We start from the raw sequence: 18132 nt of genomic DNA on the forward strand, positions 1-18132 counted from the left end.
CCATTCGCAAAAAACTTCAGTGAATGCCGTGGACGAAAGAAAGATCTTTCCTCTGAAAGCGGGCCAGCAACCGCAAGAGCCGGTGGCCCTCCGCAAGTGTGAAGTCAGGGATGCAGTAGATCTTGTCTATTCCTTTCGGATCCAGCGGCTCACAGCCTCACACACGGGAGTGAAGTCGCGAAGTCAGAGGATCCAGACGATCCGGATCCCGCCGAGCGCCAATTCTACTGCCATTCCCGACTAAATCGGAGGAGCTTCCAACCCTCAAACCTCGGCTCCGCCGCTTCTCCTTCCCGGAGATAATCTTGCGCGATTCGGTGCAGATTGGCGGTTTCTAGGGCCGGCTGGGTCCCGTGTTCTTCCGGGTTTGAGGTCAACCTGGCCGCTGCTTGATTGGATTCGAGTGGTCGGTTCCCGCAACTCCCGATCTTTCCTTGCAGTTTCGTGAGACGCTGGTCAAATTGGTTGCTCTCAGTTTCGTGCTGGCTCCATTGCTTTAGTTCGGTAATAAAGCCGCGACCTTTCTTTGCTTCCTGGATCCATCGATGTCTATCTCCAGCCAATTCATGGCCTGATTTGGGAACTTTTTGTTTGGTACATATCTCTAGCCAACTCTCGGCCAATATTGTAGCTATCTCTAGTCAAGGCCCGCCCAAGATTGGAAGCTTTATAAATTCTTGGATTGGTTTCATTAGCAAGAAGCCAGTTCTTGTTTCACATCTGGCGCTCCAGTATGTTCTGTATCATACTGGCTGTGCATCTCCAGTAAGGACTTCTGTTCTTGGTTTTGGGACCTCCGGCATAGTTCCTGGAAGTCTGCTTTTGGCCACCGGTTGCCGGAGCGATGGCATCGAGCACCGGTGAGATGCCTGAGGTGAAGGAGAAGCTGAAGAATTCTGGAAGCATGGGGAGCAACGATACGTATGTGCGCGCCGACAAGATTGATCTTACAAGCCTCGACATCCAGCTGGAGAAGCAGCTGACTAAGACATGGGGCAAGGCCAACCTCAAGTCCCAAGGGCCCAAGGAGGACTGGGAGATTGACCTTGCTAAGCTGGAGATCCGCTATGTGATCGCTCAGGGGACGTATGGTACGGTGTATCGTGGCACGTATGATGGTCAGGATGTTGCAGGTATCTATGATCTATCTCTCTCTGTTGGAAAATGCGGGTGAATTTTGTTAGTCTAGGAGTTTATTTTCTGAATAGATAGTTTTATATTGTCTTACATATTCAGGTGAAATGACACACATAATCTTAGAGGATCAAAATGATGCATATGTGTGTTGGTTGTATGATACATTTATCGGCACAAGTAATTCCAGTAGCATACTTCATGAAGTTTATTCCACGTGTGACCTTTGAAATGGGAACCATAATTGTTTTGAGAAAAGTGATACCTGGAAGCACCAGCTTTCTATCTTAATTCAGACTTTTATCTTAATTGTTTGTGCTTCACACAATGCTGCATGTCGTTTTGGTTAAATTATATCACTGTGCTTTTATGCACCTTCAGTTTTGTTTATTCACTTTGCTACTGCTGATATGTTGTGTCTGAATTGTACGCTCTAAGTTAGGATTGCCTTTTTCTTCTAGACTGAACTAAATGTATGCTTATTTCCTTTACAAATTCATGCCTAATGTTGTTTTATTATTGTCATGTATATGTGTACTTTACCTTTTGTGGTCTGTATAATCCGAAGCATGTAGATAGCTGGACATGTATTATGTATATAAGTATATTTGTACTTTACCGTTTTGTGGTCTGTATACTCCATAGCAGTCAGATAGCTAGGCTAGGCTGCTGACCTCACATAATATGAGAGAAAAGTTTTGATAATAGCCTTTGAACTCTAAATCTTCCAACCTTACTGTTAATCAAGAAATTTGGTACTTGTTTTCTATTATGGAATTTGAATACATGTGTCAGCAGAAACCTTTGGCTAACTGCAAATTATGATTCGGAATCTAAATTGCATCTCTATCTCGACGACTTGATAGTTATGTTGCTGAAGAATCTGTTTTGTTGAATGGAGAAATTCAGTAAGACAGTAAGTATGGGCTGGTCCGACTGGACCATGCTTTATGCGTGTCATGCCTAGAATTTAGATGTACATGTGTGCTTTTGCATATATGCATAGTCCCACTTGATGATCTTGCGCATGAATAATTTCAGGATACCCTTTCTGGACTCTTTTTAAACCCCGACTCTTGTTATTTTGCTTTGTGTTCTCATTCTTCCTTTAATTTCTGCTTGCTCATCAATGGTAGATATGCCATTGTTATGTTCATTTATAGTAGACATGCCGTTGTTATGTTCATCCATAGTGGACATGCCATTGTTATGTTCATCAATAGTAGATAGGTGACTAGAACAAATGTGAATGCTAGCTGAAGTTCCTTTGTTCTACTGTCTGTTTGGAGTACTTTTTTTGCTAGGTTAAGACTGTATCCTTTGACCAATTCAATTTGCTTCATCTGAATTTTATAGCTTTGCATTATATAAATGTTGTTTTTAGTCCATGGAGCACCTCAAAGTTTCTCCTTTTGTATTGTGGATAATGACATCATTTCATTTAGTTTAGGCGAAACATGCTATATACACTTAAGATCTTACTGTTATGGTATACTGGGATAGGGGACCCTTTTTCATTATTTTTCCATTGTTCTTTCTAATCAATTTTGTAAAATTCAGATATCTGTATTTGCACTATTTGAATTTGAATTCTTCATTCTTCATTCTTGTTATTACAAATGACTTTCTGTCTTAATTCAGAATTTTATCTTAATTGTTTGCACTTCACGCAGTGCTGCATAGTGTTTTGGTAACATTGTATCTACTGTGCTGCTTTTATGCACCTTCAATTTTGTTTATTCTCTTTGCTACTGCTGATATGTGTCTGAATTGTGCGCTCTAAGCTAGGATTTCCTTTTTCTTCTAGACTAAACTAAATGTATTCTTATTTCCTTTTCGAAATTCATGCCTAATATTGTTTTATTACTGTGATGTATACGTGTACTTTACCCTTTTGTGGTCTGTATAATCCATAGCATGTAGATAGCTGGGCTAAGCTGCTGAACCCATATAATTTGGGAGCAAAGTTTTGATAATAGCCTTTTAACGCTAAATCTTCAACCTTACTTTTGATCAAGAAACTTGACACTTGTTTCCATTATGGAATTTGAATAAATGTGTCAGCAGAAACCTTTTGCTAACTGCAAATTGTGATTCTTAATCTGCATTGCATTTGTCCTCGATGACTTGATCGTTATGTTTCTTTTTTTGACGGGAGAAACAATAGGGGAGGCCCCTACTGCAAAAGATATATTAAAAGAGGAAGAGCTGTACAACAAAGAAAGAAAGAAAAACAGAAGAAAAAACGAAAACGAAAACCCCAAAACAGGGGAAAAGAAAAGAAACTAAAGAGAGAAAGAGGCGACCCAATCAAGAATGGTCTGTCTGTAAACATCATTAAACCTATGAACTTGAAGGAAGATATCATCCTTAAAAGTCTGCTTCTAGAAAGGAAAATTTGGTCGCTTGTGGTCGAAGATGAAGGCGTTTCTCTGCTTCCAGATGTTCCAGGCTCCGATGATAAAGATATCCATGAAGAAAGAGTGACTGAAGTTGCTTCTAGCGTGAACCATCATATCAAATAATGTTTTGGAGAGGTCCCAGGAGATGCCCAAAGAGCTCCAACACCTCATACTAAAATTACAACTGAAGAAAAGATGAAAGGTAGTTTCTTCAACTTGTAAGCCGCAGAGAACGCAATTGTAGTTGTCATTGTCCACTTTGAAATGCTTTCTTTTGAGAATGTTCCTTGTGTTAAGTCTATCCATGAGGAGCAGCCAGGAGAAGACTTTAAGCTTGTTACAACACTTAGATTTCCATATCCAGTTGAAGAGTTGCGGGGGAGAGAAATACTTGAAAGGTAGATTGTAACATTGTTTGGAAGAATATGTATGAGAACCCCAATGATAATGCCAGGAGTCCTTGGCATTTTCTTGAATCTGGATACCCTGGATGAGATCTTGAAGAGAATTGTATTCTTCATAAGCCTGAGCTGAAAGAGGAGTGTGGAATTGCTCATATATATTATTACTTGCCAGGAACTGCGCTACTGAAATTTTCTTGTTCTTTGCAAAGGAATTAAGTCTAGGAAACTTGTGTTCTAGGAGGTTGTTATTCCATATGTCAGCCCAAAACATGACGTTTTCCCACAGCCGAAAGAACAAGCAACAATGCTTCTGAATAAAGTACTAAGTCTTAGGACATCTTTCCACCAAAAGGAGTCTTTTTCTGAAGAAGCATGAGGCACATGGCCATTATGATAATATGAATCCCAAATGAGTCTGACCCAGGGAAGATTCTTCTGGTTATAAAATTTGTCAAGATGTTTGAGCAGAAGAGTGATGTTCTAATTCCTCAGGTTGACAACTCCTAGTCCACCTTTTGATTTGGGCTTACACACTTTTTTCCAGGCAACTAGAGGAATGCTTCTGGCATTAATGTCAGATTTTCTCCAGAGATAGTGCCTTCTAGCTCTATCAATATAATCAATGACAGCAGCTGGAATTTTTAAGGTACACATTGTGTAGGTGGGAAGAGAGGATATAACAGAATTGGTTAATTGTAATCTTCCAGCAAAGGAGAGAAGAGCAGAAGTAGAATTTAGCCTTATCTCAATTTGATTCATAAGAGGCGCATAATGTTCAATTCTTGGCTTAGAGGTTCCCAGAGGCAAACCTAAGTATGTGAAAGGAAGTGAGCCCAGTTTGCAACCAAAAACACCAGCCATACAATTGGCTTTGTCCTGACTGAGGTTCAAAGGGATGAGGCAGGACTTTGAGTAATTGACTTTAAGACCAGTTGATTGGGTAAAAGTTTCTAGAATTCCTTTAAGACAGAATAGTTCCATTTGGGAGGTATTCAGAAAAAGAATTGTATCATCTGCATACTGAACTATAGGGAAATCCTTTGTGTACATAGTTGGGATTGGAAGATTGAGCAGGCCAATCTCGTGAGCTTTATTGATTATGCATTGGAGCATCTCGGCTGCCAGGACAAATAGAAGAGGGGATAGAGGATCACCCTGCCTCACTCCCCTATTGCAGTGAAAGAATTTACCAGGTACACTATTGAGAAGAATGGCCGAAGTTCCAGAATTAAGAATTCTATGGGTCCAGTCAATCCATTTGTCATTAAAGCCCAGATGAGCAAGCATCTTTAAGATTGCAGAGTGTTCAATAGTATCGAAAGCTTTTTCAAAGTCCAACTTAAGCACCACAATTTCCCTCTTGGAGTGTTGACATTGATAGATGTATTCAAAGGACCAAGCTAGGCAATCTTGAATTGTTCTATTTTTAATGAAACCATATTGATTTTGATGAATAATAGAGATGATGACTGACTGGAGTCTATCGGCCATAAGCTTAGTGATAATCTTCAACGCACAATTCAGAAGGGAGATAGGCCTGAAATCATTCACCCCCACTGGATTATTATTCTTTGGAATAAGCGTGATAAAGGAGCTGTTGATAGCCTGCAAACTAAGACTGCCCTCAAAGAAGTTATTGCAAAGATCATAGAAATCTTCTTTGATGATGTTCCAATAGCTTTTAAGGAAGAGCCTATTGAAACCATCCGGTCCTGGGGATTTATCATTGGGCATTTGGAGCACAATCTTGTCAATATCATCCTTGCTAAAAGGGGCAGAGAGATGACCTAGATTATCATTTTTGATTACAAGGTCTTCTAGAGCAAAGTGCATCAGAGGATTAAGCGAGGTTCCCATTCTAGCTTTATAGGATTCAAACAGAATGGCAGCCTTTTCAAAATGGCTAGTAACCATTCTACCATCTTGAGATTCTAAGCTAGTAATAGTATTATGCCTGAATCTTTCTGTAGCTGCCGCATGGAAGAACTTTGTACTTTCATCCCCAAATTTAGTCCATCTGATAGTGTATCTCTTTCTCCAATAATCCTTCTTGTATTGAAGTAATCTAATGATATGGTTTCTGAGGATGAGTCTGAAGTTTCTTTCTTGAGTAAAAAGTGATCTTTGCTCTTCCAGCTTATCCAAAACACTTATGACAGTTACATTCTGTAATCAAAATATTGAGCTTTGATATTCCTTTGCTCCACTTTTTCAAAGCTATCCTAAGAAGCTTGAATTTAGCTGAGATTTTGGTAGCACTGTTGCTGGATTTTACTTTAGTTTTCCAAGTACTTTCTACAGTTTCAAAGAATTCTGGGTGATCAATCCAAAAGTTCTCAAATCTGAAGACTTTTGCCTTGGGAATGGAAGTTTGAATTTGAACCATGCAAGGAATGTGATCCGATAGAGGTTTGGCTAGAGGAAGGAGAGTATTAGGGAAATTAGAAGACCAATTTACTGTGGTGAAACACCAAACCAACTGCTCTAGCAACGGATTATCTTGCATGTTACTCCAAGTGTATTTCCTCCCTTTGAGAGGAATTTCGATTAGACCCAGATTGCTGATAATCTCATTGAAGATGAAGATGTCATTGAGGTTACCTCCCTCCCTGTTTCTATCTGAAATAGATCTATAAAAATTAAAGTCGCCAATAAACATCCAGTTTTGAGAATCATCAATGCTGATAGAGTTCATCCAGTTGACAAAAGCCTCTCTTTCGGGACTATGACAGGGGCCATAAACTGTGGTGAGAGTCCAAGAAACATCGTTGTGTTTGGAACTGAAGATGACAGTGATAGCAAAATTCGAAATTTCCACAACCTCACCAGAGAAGAAAGAGCTGTTCCAACCCATCAGAATGCCTCCCGAATTCCCTCTTGACGGAGAGAAAGCAAATTTATCGAATTTTTTTGGAGCCAGGGCCGTCACCCCCTTGGTGGCGCGCCGTATCTTGATCTGGATACGGTGATAAGTGGGCAAGGATTGGGTTGTCGCATCCTTAGTGGCGCGCTACATCGGCGCCCGAGTGTAGTGAAAAATGAGCAAGGGTCTTCGCATTTGACTCGACGAGTGCGAAGGGTAAGGAAGCTAGCCGAGCCAAGTAGGATCCGCTTAGGTAGCTGGAACGTAGGGTCCCTGACGGGTAAGCTACGGGAGTTAGTTGATACAGCGGTGAGGAGACGGGTTAATATCCTATGCGTCCAAGAAACCAAATGGAAAGGACAGAAAGCGAAGGAGGTGGAGGATACCGGCTTCAAGCTGTGGTACACGGGGACAACTACAAATAAAAATGGAGTAGGCATCTTGATCGACAAGAGCCTCAAGTATGGAGTGGTAGACGTCAAGAGGCAAGGGGACCGGATTATCCTGGTCAAGCTGGTCGTTGGGGACTTAGTTCTCAATGTTATCAGCGCGTATGCCCCTCAAGTAGGCCACAATGAGAGCACCAAGAGGGAGTTCTGGGAAGGCCTGGAGGACATGGTTAGGAGTGTACCTATTGGCGAGAAGCTCTTCATAGGAGGAGACCTCAATGGCCACGTGGGTACATCTAACACAGGTTTCGAGGGGGTGCATGGGGGCTTTGGTTATGGAAGCAGGAATCAAGAAGGAGAGGATGTCTTAAGCTTTGCTCTAGCCTACGACATGATCGTAGCTAACACCCTCTTTAAAAAGAGGGAATCCCATGTAGTGACCTTTAGTAGTGGCCAACACTCTAGCCAGATCGATTTCGTCCTCTCGAGAAGAGAAGACAGGCGTACTTGCCTAGATTGTAAGGTGATATCTGGAGAGAGTGTTGTCCCTCAACATAAGCTTTTGGTGGCTGACTTCCGCTTCCGGATACGTGTCCAGCGGGATAAGCGAGCTAAAGTCGCTAGAACGAAGTGGTGGAAGCTCAGGGGGGAAGCGGCTCAAGCTTTCAAGGAGAGGGTAATTAAGGAGGGCTCTTGGGAGGAAGGAGGTGATGCAAACAATATGTGGATAAAGATGGCGACTTGCATTCGGAAGGTGGCTTCCGAGGAGTTTGGGGTGACGAGGGGAAGTAGAAGCGAAGCGAAAGATACCTGGTGGTGGAACGAGGATGTCCAGAAGGCTATCAAGGAGAAGAAAGAATGTTTCAAACGCCTACACTTGGACAGGAGTGTTGACAACGTAGAGAAGTACAAGGTGGCGAAGAAGACCGCAAAGCGAGCAGTGAGTGAAGCAAGAGGTCAGGCGTATGAGGACCTCTACCAGCGGTTAAACACGAAAGAAGGGGAAAGGGACATCTATAAGATGGCCAAGATCTGTGAGAGGAAGACGAGAGATGTCAACCAAGTCAAATGCATCAAGGATGGGACAGATCGACTTCTGGTGAAGGAAGATGAGATTAAGAATAGATGGCGAGAGTACTTCGACCAGCTGTTCAATAGAGGAGGTGAGAGCTCTTCCATTGAGCTGGACGACTCCTTTGATGATGCCAACAGGCGTTTTGTACGAAGGATTTAGGAGTTTGAGGTCAAGGAGGCTTTAAAAAGGATGAAAGGAGGCAAGGCAATGGGCCCTGATGGTATCCCTATTGAGGTGTGGAGATGCCTTGGAGACATAGCAATTGTATGGCTAACTAAGTTTTTCAACCTCATTTTTTGGGCAAACAAGATGCCCGAAGAATGGAGGCGGAGTATATTAGTACCAATCTTCAAGAATAAGGGGATATTCAAAGTTGTACTAATTACCGTGGGATTAAGCTGATGAGCCATACGATGAAGCTATGGGAGAGAGTCATTGAACACCGCTTACGAAGAATGACAAGCGTGACTAAAAATCAGTTTGGTTTCATGCCTGGGAGGTCGACCATGGAAGCTATCTTCTTGGTACGACAACTTATGGAGAGATACATGGAGCAAAAGAAGGACTTGCATATGGTGTTCATTGACTTAGAGAAGGTCTACGATAAGATACCGCGGAATGTTATGTGGTGGGCCTTGGAGAAGCACAAAGTCCCAACAAAGTATATTACCCTTATCAAGGATATGTACGATAATGTTGTGACAAGTGTTCGGACAAGCGATGGTGACACCAATGATTTTCCAATTAGAATAGGACTGCACCAAGGGTCAGCTTTGAGCCCTTATCTTTTTGCTTTGGTGATGGATGAGGTCACAAGGGATATACAAGGTGATATCCCATGGTGTATGCTCTTTGCAGATGATGTGGTGTTAGTCGACGATAGTCAGACGGGGGTAAATGGAAAGTTGGAGCTGTGGAGACAGACCTTGGAGTCGAAGGGTTTTAGGCTTAGTAGAACTAAAACTGAGTACATGAGGTGCGATTTTAGTACTACTAGGCACGAGGAGGATGAGGTTTGACTTGACGGGCAGGTGATACCTCAGAAGGATACCTTTCGATATTTGGGGTCGATGCTGCAGAAGGATGGTGAAATTGATGAAGATGTGAGCCATCGAATCAAAGCCGGTTGGATGAAGTGGTGCCAAGCTTTCGGCGTCCTCTGCGACAAGAGAGTACCACAGAAGCTAAAATGCAGGTTCTGTAGGACGGCAATTAGACCTGCGATGTTGTATGGCGCAGAATGTTGGCCAACTAAAAGGCGACATGCCCAACGGTTGAGTGTAGCGGAGATGCGCATGCTGAGATGGATGTGTGGCCACACAAGAAAGGATCGGGTTCGGAATGATGACATACGTGATAGAGTTGGTGTAGCACCAATTGAAGAGAAGCTTGTCCAACATCGTTTGAGATGGTTTGGGCATATACAACGCAGGCCCTCAGAAGCGCCTGTACATAGCGGAAGAATAAAGCGTGCGAATAATGTCAAGAGAGGTCGAGGTAGACCAAACTTGACATGGGAGGAGTCTGTAAAGAGGGATCTGAAAGACTGGAATATCACCAAAGAACTAGCCATGGACAGGGGTGCGTGGAAGTTAGCTATCCACGTGCCAGAGCCATGACTAGACTTTCAAGATCTTATGGATTTCATCTCTAGCCTACCCCAACTTGTTTGGGACTGAAAGGCTTTGTTGTTGTTGTTGTTGTTGTAGGGTCATAATGAAGGAGTGGTCAAAATGTTCCCTTTTTGTTTCCTGGATACAATAGATGTCACAAACACTTTCTTCGATCTTGGACTTGATGGCATTGCATTTATCTGCAGAGTTGATACCTCTAATATTCCAATTCAAAATGTTCCAATTTCTCCTGGCTTGATTATCCATATAGACCAGCCAATGAAAGGAAAACTTTGAGTCTCCAGCAAAGCAGGAGAATAGAATTGAGAGAGAGCCACCAAATCGAAAAGTAACTCAAGAGGGAAAACGTAAAAAGACCAGATACTTCTGCATATTAGGGTAGAATAGACAAACCAAGACTCAGGGAAAGTAGTAAACCCCTTCTTAATATAGTCATACTTATCCAGACTATAGCGCAAAATAAGGACCCAGCTTCCACAAAAGGATGAGTACCCACACTGAAAAGAAACAGAAAGATGGGTACAAAAGAGAATATCAGGGCATTCCCCGATGAAAACACAAAGTCTGCAGTTTTCAACCATTGATAACTGGATTAAGATTCTGGAAGCTGCTCCTATCAGACCTGTACAAACCCAGATCCCTTCTGAGTCTTGATTCTCTTTCAGAAGTCTCCATTGATCTTGTCAGGAGCAGCTCTGGTGTAATCTCCGAAGGAGGCACACAACATCTTTCTTTTGCCACCAGCTGAATTTGCATAAGCGGAATTTTAGGATAAATCAAACCCAATTTGTTGTAATCTTCTAACAAAGATAGACCAGGAAAATCAACAACAGAATTGAAATCATTCTGAAGAGATTTACCAGGAAGGAGACATTGGGAGGGGGTTCTGTTGAATTTGGACCTGCTTTTTGTGACCCTCTTTTGGATGTCCAAGTATTGAGATAACTTGTGACCATCTAGTCTGTTTCTGATTCTCTGACTTCTTCTCAGATTCCTATCAGTAATAGGAGTAGGACTGTCATTCCTTTTCCTTGCTTTTGAGACTCTTGCTCTTTTTAAAGCTGTTTTTTCCTGAACAAACTCTGTAGTAGTTGCAGGAAATAGGTGTGGAGCATTAACCATATTCTTCATTCCATTCGTTGGCTTTCTGAACTTCTTCCTATAGAAGATTTTTGGGATAACTGGTTTAGCAGCATAAATATCTTTGTTTTCAGAGAGGAGTTGAAAGCTTTTAGAATCTCTTGTATAGGTTAAGCTAAATTGCTTGCTGGCTATAGAGCTAGGTTGAGAAGGGACAGCACTGCCTTCCAACAGAAAATTCATCCCAATTAACAGAAATTGGGAGAAGAGATCCTGGTTGACCAACAGAACCGAGTTGCCCATAGTAAAGCTGATCTGATCATCATTACGGATGATCGTAACCTGTGAGGCCGGAGCAGAAGGAGAGAGGAGGCTTTTCAAGTAAATGAAGGAACCATTGAGAACTTTCCAAACAAGAGGGGTTAAGAGGCCAGCATTTCCATTAGAGCTGGCAGCAAACTGAGTACTTGAGATTTGAGGAACCAATCGCTGACAAGGTAACCTGTCACTAGCTGACAACCGTTGGAGAGGCTGAGAAATAGTACTTGACTGCTCTGGATTCTCATTTTGCAACCTATCAAGAATAGAAGACCTCTGATGAGACCCCAAATTCAAAACCATTTCAAAAGAGTGGGCCAAAGGCACGGAGGCAGAAGAAGCCTGATTTACTGAACTGATTTCAGAGATATCATCAATTTGCATTTCCTGCTCTTGGTTGTTTAATTGTTCATTGTCAAGAAGCTGATCAGCTAGGTGTGCAACTTCATCAGGTTCTCCAGGAAGGATAGGACCTTCAAAGGGATGAGGATTGCCATTGTGCGCTGGGGGATCATCTTCATCTAGTGGGATAACATCAACCATAGTGGTGTTGAAGATATAAACTGGGACCGTCCAGGATCTACCATCACCATCAAGTTCTCTACCAAGCTTTATGACTACACTTCTAGGGATATCAAGAGGGTTGTCAATCAACACTTTGACTAGGACCCAAGCCAGACTACGATCAGAAGAATGCCAATGGAGTAACTTGCCAAAGGAGGAGCAGACTTGCTGGATATAGTGCAGTTCTTTGAAGTCCAGAGGGAAGCTCAGGAACATAATCCATCCTTTCCTAGTAAAAGGAGATCTTCTGTGATTCTTAGCGTCATCGTGCTTCACAAATCTGACCTCATGCAGACCAATCCAGTGAGGGTTACCAGATAATAAAACATCTCTTTCGCAGAGGTCCTGGAGCTTAAAGATACCAATCCCATGAGGGTGAAGACTAAAGAAAAGAACATGTTTCTGGAGGTCTATCTCAATGTAATATCTAATGTCATGTAACAGAGCAAATTCTTGAGCTGGAGAAAGCACCTCATCAGATTCTGCAATCAACACATCTTCGTGTCTCTTAGCAGGGTTTCCTGCAATGTTGACGAAGGTTCTGACTTTGCGATGTTGACCACCATCCTCAATGATAAGACCCGGGGGGATGAAACGCGTCGGGTTCACGGCAAAGTTTGCCATAATCGCCTTCAAGAAAGCAGAATCAAAGGGAAAATGGGGGAGAGGGTTTTTTGCTGAGGAGGAAGGTGGGGAGGTCGAGAGAGAACGCTGGGAAGGTGAAGCGTTCTCAACATGAAGATGAAGCGGAGGAGAGACCTCTGATAGTGTCGATGAGTTGGGCCTGGTAGGAAGGGAGCCGTTTGGGCTGGATTTAATGACCCACCTGTACCTTGAGTTAAGACGCCGTTTGAAACAAAACTCGGCCCAGTGACCATAGTTAAAACAAAATAGGCATCTTGGGACAACACAAACTTTGCTGGAATGAGCCACGCGCAGACATTTGGGACAGGGAAGTGAATGGCGTTGCAAAGCGGCACAAGAACCAGCGAAAGGGGGAGAAGACGAGGCAATGGCCGCCTGCTCCATGCTGTTCCCCAAGTCAGATTGGGAACCCAAATCATTATTGAGCCTTTGAAAGACACAATTAAGGGGAATTTGGGAAGAGCTTTTACTGATTTGACCACCATTAGTAGCTAGGAACAAACTTTTTTGAGGAAGAACATCAAGCACAAGAGAAGGCCTGGAAAACCCTGAGAGATGAGTCTTAGACTGAGGAAGAACAGGGTTAACGCAGGCTTGATTACATCCAAAGGACAAACAGGAGGAAGATGAATGCTGAGGATCAGGGATTGGACAAAATAAGAGTCCGATCTTGATCCCAGAACGAAGCTCTGATGGAACAGATTTAACTGGAGGAGAATCAAGAACCATCCTGTCCTTGAAGGAAACCCGTTTGACAGGCAACTTCCTGATTTTCTTATTTCGGGAAACTTTGATCCAACTATTCCTTTCCTCTTCTTCCCATCTTCTTTTTTCAGCGAACCAATTTTCACCACCATCTCTCCAAAGATGAAAATAGACATCAAAGTGGTTGGAGATGAATCTTTTAAGAGCACAAACTAAGAAACCAACTTGTTTTGAAGCCACTGAGAAGCGAAAGTGACGATTGCTTTGAAAATTGACGTGAAAACCAGCCGGGGCGCCCCCCAAACAAGCATGCAGAGCCAAACTGACCGAGGATTCATTGAGACGGAAAGTGTAGCGACGGAAAACCGCAAGCAGGAAGAAAGACCCAATAGAAGACGAAGAAGGATGATGAACTGAGGATTGGAACTTACTCAAGACTTTAGCTTGAAAGGAGCGACCATGAGAGAAATCCCAGTCACGAACAAGCCAGGCCAGCTCTTCATCCTGCTCTAGTTCGAGTAAACTAGAGGAAGGACTGGCCATCTTCCAGGAGAAGAAGCCGATAGAGCTACACTATCGTTATGTTTCTGAAGAATCTGTTTTTCAGTAAGACAGTAACAATGGGCTGGTCCGGCTGGACCTTGCTTTATGCCTGCCTAGAATTTAGATGTACATGTGTGCTTTGCATATTTGCACACTCCCACTTGATGATCTTGCACATGAATAATTTCAGGATACCCTTTCTGATTTCCTTTAAACCCCGACTCATGGTATTATGCTTTTGTTCTTAATGTTCCTTTAGTTTGCGCTTGCTCATCAATGGTAGCTATGCCATTGTTATGTTCATCAATTGTAGATATGCCCTTGTCACATTCATCAATGGTAGATATGTGACTAAAACAAATAAGAATGCTAGCTGAAGTTTCTTTGTGCTACATTTTACTGTCTGTTTGTAGTACTTCTTTTGCCTGGTTAAAATTGTATCCTTTGACCAATTCAATTTCCTTCATCTGAATTTTATAGTTTTGAATTATATAAATCTGGTTTTAGACTTCCAGTCCATGGAGCATCTCAAAGTTTCTCTTATTACTTTGTGGACAACGACATCATTTCATTTAGTTTAGGGGAAACATACTATATACACTTCTTATTGTTATGGTATACTGGGATTGGGGACCCCTTTTCATTATTTTTTCATTGTTCTTTTTAATCAGTTTTGTAAACTTGAGAGATCTGTATTTGCACTGTTTGAATGGGAATTCTCCATTCTTGTTACAAAAAATGACTTATGAACATATGTATGCATTATATGAGCATCATTCCATGGGACAAATTCATAATATTCTTTGTGATACATGCAGTGAAGCTGTTGGATTGGGGAGAAGATGGTTTTGCCACAGAAGCTGAAACCACCGCTTTGCGAACATCATTTAAGCAGGAGGTTGCTGTTTGGCATAAGCTCAGCCATCCTAATGTTACAAAGGTGAATATTTTCATGCCCACCTGGCTTCAGCGAAGCTTTGCATCTTCACGTCTGTATATATGTTTGTTCATGTAGTAAAGCTTTTGACTGATTACCAAAATTTACCCGTGAACAAACATGTAGCCTGTGTCTTCCATAAAAGATTTCTTCTTTGGACTATTTGAGAAGTACTTAAATACATAGTGTAATTTCTTTTGCAGTTTGTTGGTGCATCAATGGGGACCACAGACCTTAAGATTCCAGTCAACAATTCGAATGGTGGTGCACGAACTAACTTGCCAGCGAGAGCATGTTGTGTTGTGGTAGAATATCTTGCTGGAGGAACTTTAAAACAATATCTGATAAAGAACAGACGACGGAAGCTTGCTTACAAAGTTGTGGTTCAGCTTGCATTGGATTTGGCCAGAGGGTAATCATCACTTCAGCTGAAATCAGTGCCACATTATTTATCTCTGAATCCACTGGTAACCGTCTGGAGCTTCCTTTTGCAGATTGAGCTATCTACACTCCAGAAAGATCGTTCATAGGGATGTGAAAACTGAAAATATGCTACTTGATACGCAGCGAAACCTTAAGATTGCTGATTTCGGTGTTGCTCGTGTTGAGGCTCAGAATCCAAAGGACATGACTGGTGCAACAGGCACGCTTGGTTATATGGCCCCTGAAGTATTTACTGGACTCCTCTTTAATCTCTTTGTTTCCAAAGTGAACATTATTTTCAGCTATTCCCATGTTAAAAAGAAAATTCTCTGTTCTTTGTATGTATTAACAGGTTCTTGATGGTAAACCATACAACAGGAAGTGTGATGTTTACAGTTTTGGCATTTGCTTGTGGGAAATCTATTGTTGTGACATGCCATACCCAGACCTTAGTTTTGCCGATGTCTCATCAGCGGTTGTTCATCAGGTTTGCCTTGTGTTTGATATACACTCTCGTTATGCAATTTTTTCTTCCTCCCACCATATAATGTGCACAGAACGCACAGATTATTAATAATTATTCATACATTTGTTGGCAGAATTTGCGCCCAGACATTCCTCGCTGCTGTCCAAGCGCATTTGCGAATGTCATGCGGAAATGCTGGGATGCAAACCCTGATAAACGCCCTGATATGGCCGAGGTGGTGCAGCTTTTAGAGGCTCTTGACACGAGCAAAGGCGGTGGCATGATACCGGATGGCCAATCATCCGGATGCTTATGCTTTACCAGGGCTCGTGGTCCATAGATTCTTTTCATGATACTCTCCTCCCTCAGCTACATTTTGCATGTAATGTAAATGACTGGGCCACGAATTCTTCCCGTTGCCACTTGTGCAGTTGGTGCTTACAGTTCTCCACAGTTTCCTTCCCATCATTGTGTCAACTGCAGGTCTTCTACGACCTTTGCTGTCCACACTCATTTCTACACCAGTGTGATGTTGTAATTGTGATTCCAAAGAAAGTTCGTGATATAGGACTTCATTCTTGAAACAGCTGCCTTTCTGGTGCCATTGGTGAATATACATCTTTATCTTTTTTTTTTAACGTTCATGCTGAAGAAATGAGTTCAATGATGGGCTGATAGCATGCTTTGGATCATTCTTTTGTTCGGGCCATTTTGATTCATATTGGTGCTGTTGCTATGGTTTTGTTTCACCTTCATGTTTGGACCTAAAGTATTCGATTCTATTTCACTTTTAACAAAGATCAGTAAAAAGGTAAAAGCTTGATCATGACAAATCATTGTCTGCTTTTCTTCCAGAATCAGTTTAGTGGTGGTGATCCCTGGGTAGCTTTAAAGGCAGGTGATGACAATGCATCATGGATTCATTTTGGCTGGCGCCATCATGGGATTGGTGATGGATGATAGTAATGTAACAATCCTCAAGGCAGACGGTGGAGGCATGCGGCCGATATCTTGCATAGCTGAAGTGCTTTGGGCCTTGTCAAAACAAATGGTGTTGATGTACTTTGTGTGTACGGTTGCTGTCAGTGCTTATGCTACAGTGCTTATGCTACAGTGCTTTGCGGTGTACTGTAGAACTGAAAAATATCTCCAGCAGAGTTTGTGCCTAGTGCTACAGTGTTACGGAGAGAGAATAATTTGGCACGATTATATATGGACGTCGTCTACTCATAATCTGGCAGCATATAGACATATAGTGCTACTTAGTACAAAGCAGTAGTGGTAACGTGCCTATGGTTTTGTAGATTCTCGAGGTTGTTATACTGACTGATGGGACATTAGCAACGGTCCGAAGCAAACACTTACTCCAGGTGTCTGTACTATACCTCGGCCTGTTTAGTGTACTGATAATAGGCATTATTATACACATCGTTCGTTCATATCACTGCAATACAATCAGAAAAAATCGTCACAGTGGACGCATCGGATTCAGAGATCTAGTATACTATAAACCTACTGGTTGGTTTCATCACTGGTTATAACTGACAGAGTGACAGTCAGACACAACCCAAAACACACAACAACCAAACGACTTTGCTCTCGCAAGCCACCAGAGGAACAAAATGATCCTCGCAGACTTTCCTTCCGTTCCAAATGATGACTAATCCAAATGCACCAGAACATTCGAGATCACGCTGAAGAAATGTAATACCACAAATTTTAAAAACGTTGACCAAGAAGAACAAAGAGTACGAAAATTAACTTTTTAAACTGTAATTCGGATGGACGATCAAAGACTGTGGTCGTGTAGATCTCATCAAAACAAGTTTGGTTGACTATTGAAACATCCCATGGACACATGATGAATCCATGATAGTCCGTGAACTTTCAGCCGCTGGATGTCACATGTAGTTTCCTAATCAGACTTTCACTAAGAAAAAATATAAAAGGGGCAGGGCTGACGAATCTGCTACTCGGCGAGAGTTCCTTTGATCTCATTGGATCAGCATTTCCTGCATGCAGGCTGAGGTGGAGTCGACAAAAATTTCCATGTTGCAGTCGAAGGCTCGTGGATTGGATCTGACTAGGGTATACAATTATTTATTATATATTCTATAAACACGATATATCTATAAAGGTATCTATTATGTATATGTCTATTACTTGTTTTGATATGGCTCATAGTTGACATGGAGTAATTAAGATATACAGATAAATATCAAGTATGTAATCGTATCTGATAAGAAAATTATCCCTATATTTACATATCTTGGAGATCTACCATTCACGAAGGTTATGCTTGGAGGAGTCCGAATAAAGTACGTCTGTCTCACCCTTATTATAAAAGGAGGGAAAGGGATATATCCAAGACACACTCTATGTTGATGATTTGTGAACCGCCGATCTAACTTATTAAAGAATGAAGAAATATAGGATGCTTTGAGTAAACGAATCATGAGGGAACACACAAGGATTTTTATACAGGTTCGGATATCTGAGAGAATAATTACCATAAGTCCTATTTGACATGTATTAATTGAGTTTGTTACA

General features: G+C 41.9%; 1 protein-coding gene across 1 annotated transcript; it reads left to right on the plus strand.

The window, feature by feature from the left end:
- Nucleotides 1-25: 25 nt before the first annotated feature.
- LOC133915811 (serine/threonine-protein kinase STY13-like) lies at nucleotides 26-16220 on the plus strand. Its single transcript, XM_062359138.1, has 7 exons — nucleotides 26-504; nucleotides 609-1133; nucleotides 14575-14696; nucleotides 14897-15105; nucleotides 15188-15362; nucleotides 15469-15603; nucleotides 15716-16220. Exons 2-7 carry the CDS (start codon nucleotides 845-847, stop codon nucleotides 15920-15922), a joined length of 1137 nt encoding a protein of 378 aa, XP_062215122.1. The 5' UTR covers nucleotides 26-504; nucleotides 609-844; the 3' UTR covers nucleotides 15923-16220.
- Nucleotides 16221-18132: the final 1912 nt, after the last annotated feature.

This window comes from Phragmites australis, chromosome 4 (assembly GCF_958298935.1).
Source record: "Phragmites australis chromosome 4, lpPhrAust1.1, whole genome shotgun sequence".
NCBI classification, from domain to species: domain Eukaryota; kingdom Viridiplantae; phylum Streptophyta; class Magnoliopsida; order Poales; family Poaceae; genus Phragmites; species Phragmites australis.

Bases quoted from the DNA above. Each gene is read 5' to 3' on its own strand.
- LOC133915811 (XM_062359138.1), top strand. From the start codon at position 845: ATGGCATCGAGCACCGGTGAGATGCCTGAGGTGAAGGAGAAGCTGAAG. The intron at 15,363-15,468 runs GTATTTACTGGA...ATGTATTAACAG, and splicing joins TTGGTTATATGGCCCCTGAA to GTTCTTGATGGTAAACCATA. The intron at 15,604-15,715 runs GTTTGCCTTGTG...ATTTGTTGGCAG, and splicing joins CATCAGCGGTTGTTCATCAG to AATTTGCGCCCAGACATTCC.